The sequence below is a fragment of the Centruroides vittatus genome, unplaced genomic scaffold (assembly GCF_030686945.1).
Source record: "Centruroides vittatus isolate TY-2023 unplaced genomic scaffold, ASM3068694v2 contig_545, whole genome shotgun sequence".
Taxonomy (NCBI): Eukaryota; Metazoa; Arthropoda; class Arachnida; order Scorpiones; family Buthidae; genus Centruroides; species Centruroides vittatus.
This window is the reverse complement of record NW_027122321.1, coordinates 1,174,005-1,178,284: the sequence shown is the minus strand read 5'-3', so window position 1 is coordinate 1,178,284 and position 4,280 is coordinate 1,174,005. Positions and strand designations below refer to the sequence as shown.

The 4,280-nt window shown below is 28.5% G+C and overlaps 1 protein-coding gene across 1 annotated transcript; it reads left to right on the top strand.

Moving 5' to 3' along the window:
- Positions 1-812: 812 nt before the first annotated feature.
- LOC136978525 (innexin shaking-B-like) lies at positions 813-2,139 on the top strand. The gene has a single exon (XM_067274238.1). It carries the CDS (start codon positions 979-981, stop codon positions 2,065-2,067), a length of 1,089 nt encoding a protein of 362 aa, XP_067130339.1. The 5' UTR covers positions 813-978; the 3' UTR covers positions 2,068-2,139.
- Positions 2,140-4,280: the final 2,141 nt, after the last annotated feature.

The window sequence follows — 4,280 nt, the reverse complement described above, 5'->3', positions numbered from 1 at the left end:
TCTTTAAAAATCTAAACGTTTTATATCAAACATAAAGTATATTAATATAAATTTCGTGTGCAAGAATTATAATAATATTAAAACATTTAAACTATCTAAGTTCATTACAAGATCTCTTCTTCTCTGAATTATATTTAAATGTGCGTGTGGAAATCCGTGCTATGAGCGTCTAAATGAGAGATGTCTCTAGTGTTGTATAAGTTTTCACACAGTTAAGTATTTATACTTTGTTCTCCGAGCATGTTCACTATCAGATTTATAAGATATTATATTATTATTTCCAGGATAACTAATATACTGATAATTAGTTCTCGGTTATAGTATTGGATAGAAATTAACACCTTCTCTCGAATAGAACATTATAGTATGAAATGTAGTTAAAAAAATAATTCTGAAATTTTATATTAACTTTATATTAAAGTTTGACTTGTTTTGTGGAAGACCGGTTCGAGTGTGTGGAGAAGGGGAGGTGTAGAACCTTTCACATGGAAACACAACAGCTCTGAGAATGAGTTAAGAATTCAAGAGGAAACTTTATGAGTAGAAGGATACAATTTATTGTTTTATGTCACAGTTAAACTTGATGTTTACTTGATTGTAATCTCTTTTTATATATTGTGTTACATATTAATCAAATTATATAGTGCGTTCTTCTTTTATATACTGACAATGCTTATATCATAATATATATCCGCAATGCGCGCCTCAAACGGAAGAGCACTAATCGGGTCTTTCCCAACTCTAAAAATAGTACAAGAAAAAGGTTCAGGACAAACTAGGTTCTGACTTGTTGGTGCTATCATCAAGAGAACAGCAAGATGTTATTATACTTTACATCTTTCGTTGCTATACTATGCCATTTTATAGTATGACGTATGTACCCAGAATGCAACTGGTGAGGATATACTTTGACCATCTTATGGAGTATTCAATCACTCCAAATATATATTTATCCAGTGATTGAACCACGTTTCGACCATGTTGGACTTCTTAAGAAGCTTAAAGAGCCTCCTTAAGGTTGGTAGAGTCCATATCGACAACAATGTATTCCGGTTGCATTATTTGTTTACCGTGCTTATTCTATTGGCATTCTGTATCGTTGTGACTACTAAACAGTACGTTGGTGATCCTATTAACTGTATGAAGAGCAATGCAATACCGGAAGAAGTCATTAACCTGTATTGTTGGATACATACAACGTACTCGATATCCAGAGCATTTCATAAGAAAGTAGGAGAGGAGGTGCCTTATCCGGGTGTAGATTCGACAGAAGACAAGAGCGAATTTCGTTACCATAAATACTATCAATGGGTATGTTTTATGCTTTTCCTGCAAGCGTTATTCTTTTATTTTCCAAGGTGGTTATGGAGAATGTGGGAAAATGGTAAGATTCAGTCGCTGATGATGGATTTAGATTGCCCAATATGCGCCGAAAATGAGAAAAAACAGAAGAAAAAGCTGCTGGTTGATTATATTATTAATAGTTTACATCAACATGACTGGTATGCTGCTAAATATTTTGTTTGCGAAATTATTGCTTTCGTTAACGTTATAGGACAGATGCTGCTCATGGATAAGTTCTTCAGCGGAGAATTCCTAAATTACGGTTTGGAAGTATTAAAATTTACAGAAATGGATCAAAACGATCGGACCGATCCTATGATAAGAGTTTTTCCAAGATTAACTAAATGCCATTTTTATAAATACGGCCATTCTGGTAAAATCGAAGAACACGATGCTTTATGTGTATTACCTCTTAATATAATTAACGAGAAGATTTATATATTTTTATGGTTCTGGTTCATCATACTTGCCATTTTAACGGGTGTAGTACTGATATTTAGAATGGTTATTGCGGCTTGCCCACCTGTACGTGTTTACCTGTTGAGTATGAGATTCCGCATCTTGCACATGGAACATATACACACCATAGTGAGACGTGGATCCATTGGTGATTGGTTTCTGATATATATGCTGGGACAGAATGTGGATTCATTAATATTTAGAGATATTATAGCAGATATTGCTAAGAGAGTCACAACAGAACCAAAGGAAGCAGTTGCGTAAGTTTAAATGGTATAGGGATATTTACAACAAATTGATTGACTTTTATGACATAAAATGCTTATAATTTAAATAGTTTATAAATATTGTATATTATTTAATAAATATTTTAATAACTTTTAAACGGATTTTTTTTATTTTTAAATAAATTTATAAAGGTATTAAACAATTTCTGTCAGTTGAAAATATACAAAATTCTGCATACTTTAATGTATTATCATACGGGTTATAAGACTCTTAATAGAACTATGTTTATTTTCAGAGATCAAACTTAAATCACGTGATTTATCACTATCCAATAAGAATTTACTTTTCAAAGAAAATTTTCTTTTTTGACATTATTTAAATGAAATTTTCCATGATTTCGGTTTCTTAGGAAATTATTTTTAATTTAGTATCTAGGTTTAAATAATTATTTTAAATTAATTAAAAATATAAATAAATTTTTCAGTGATCTTATTTTTTAAGTATATTTATTCGCTATAAAATTAATTTTCGTGTATTTTAAATGTTTTTATAACTTGTGTTTAACGTTAACATTATGGACAACTGTAAAGCTTATTTTAATGTTTATTTCTGTACTTATATCGCCACATAATTATATAGATTTAGTGTAGTATACACTCAGCTACTTTCATAACTACATAGCCACATAATTATAAGTTTAACATACATAGGCGCGGAATTATAGATTTAACATAACTACATATGCCATTAGTTTTATAGATTTGTAGGCACATACAGTAATTACAGATTTAATACAGTTGTACACTGAATAGTTATACATAGTACATATTTACAAACCCATATAACTAACGTAGCTAAATTACACAGTTCACATAACTAGCTCAATGCTAACAATAAATATCTACGTAAGGCACGTTTGTATATTATCTAATTATATAGTTATGCTCATACTTACATAAATATATAAGCATTTATTTGAATATTTACATGATTACATTAATAGATGTTTGTCTCATTACATAGTAATATAAGCACATAGTTGCATATATAATATACAATGATAGTTGTCTGATAAATTAATTAGGTTTCAATCTGTGCTAAGTTATAATTAATTAAAAAATATATACGCGATTTAAAAACATTTAAGAGTTAAATGAATAGTTTAATATAATTTTTAGTGTTAAATCAAAGAATTTTTCACATAATATATGTTGTAGTGTTCATAAGACAATAAGTATTTCTGGTGTATAAAAATTATAGAAGGACACTTAAGAATATATATATATATATTATAAGCGTATTTTATAAAAGTTCTTGAAGTTATGGAGAGATAATTATACTAACATTTAGACAATATGTTAATGAGGGACAGAATACAAACGAATTTATTAAAATATCAACGTTTCCTTATGTTTATTTTAGATAAAAACGTTCGGTTATTCTTTAACACTTAACCTAGAAAGTTTTTTTTAGTATTTACATCCTTGTGGATCACTTTACGGTCAGAAATAGTGTCGAAGAAAATTATGTAAAGATTTTTCGCGTTAAAACTGAGCGCATGATAAACGAGAATTGTCTATTTTCAGTTCTGGAATAGCCAACACTCCATTAATTATAAGTTAAACATAAAATTACAGTAAATAAATTAATTAATTTAAGCATTTTCCACTTGGTATCAATGATGTTCATCGACTTCAGCCAGAGAAAGAGAGATGGAAATGAAGATAATTTTTGAAAAATTTAAATTAATTTTTTAAGAAAAAAAACATAGTCTATATTTAATATTTGTTTATTGCACAATATATCTACAAAATTTTCAACATTACTCAGCAACACTCGTAATTTTCTAAGAAGTGAAATCTGAAAAATTTCGAAAAATCAATTTTTCGTCAACATATGCTTTCAAAATATTAAAAAATATCCATAAATATACAAAATATTTTCAACTTATTGTTGATTATTTATTTATTAAATAAAAATTCGAACACAACAAGTTTCGATACTTGAAAGCATCTTTTGGTAAATGTAATAAATATGTATATTGTTAATTCAGCTGCTTAAATGTTTCCTATCTTTTCCAAATATAAGTACACTTCAAGAACACTTCACTAAGTTGAGGTTTTTAACTAAAAACTACATTTTCTATTGAAAATATTCAAACTTTTAAGATTGTGATTCATCTTTTAGTATCATGTGATGAACTTGGATGTTACCTATTAACAAGTACAGGGTTGGTTGAAGGTGTAGAA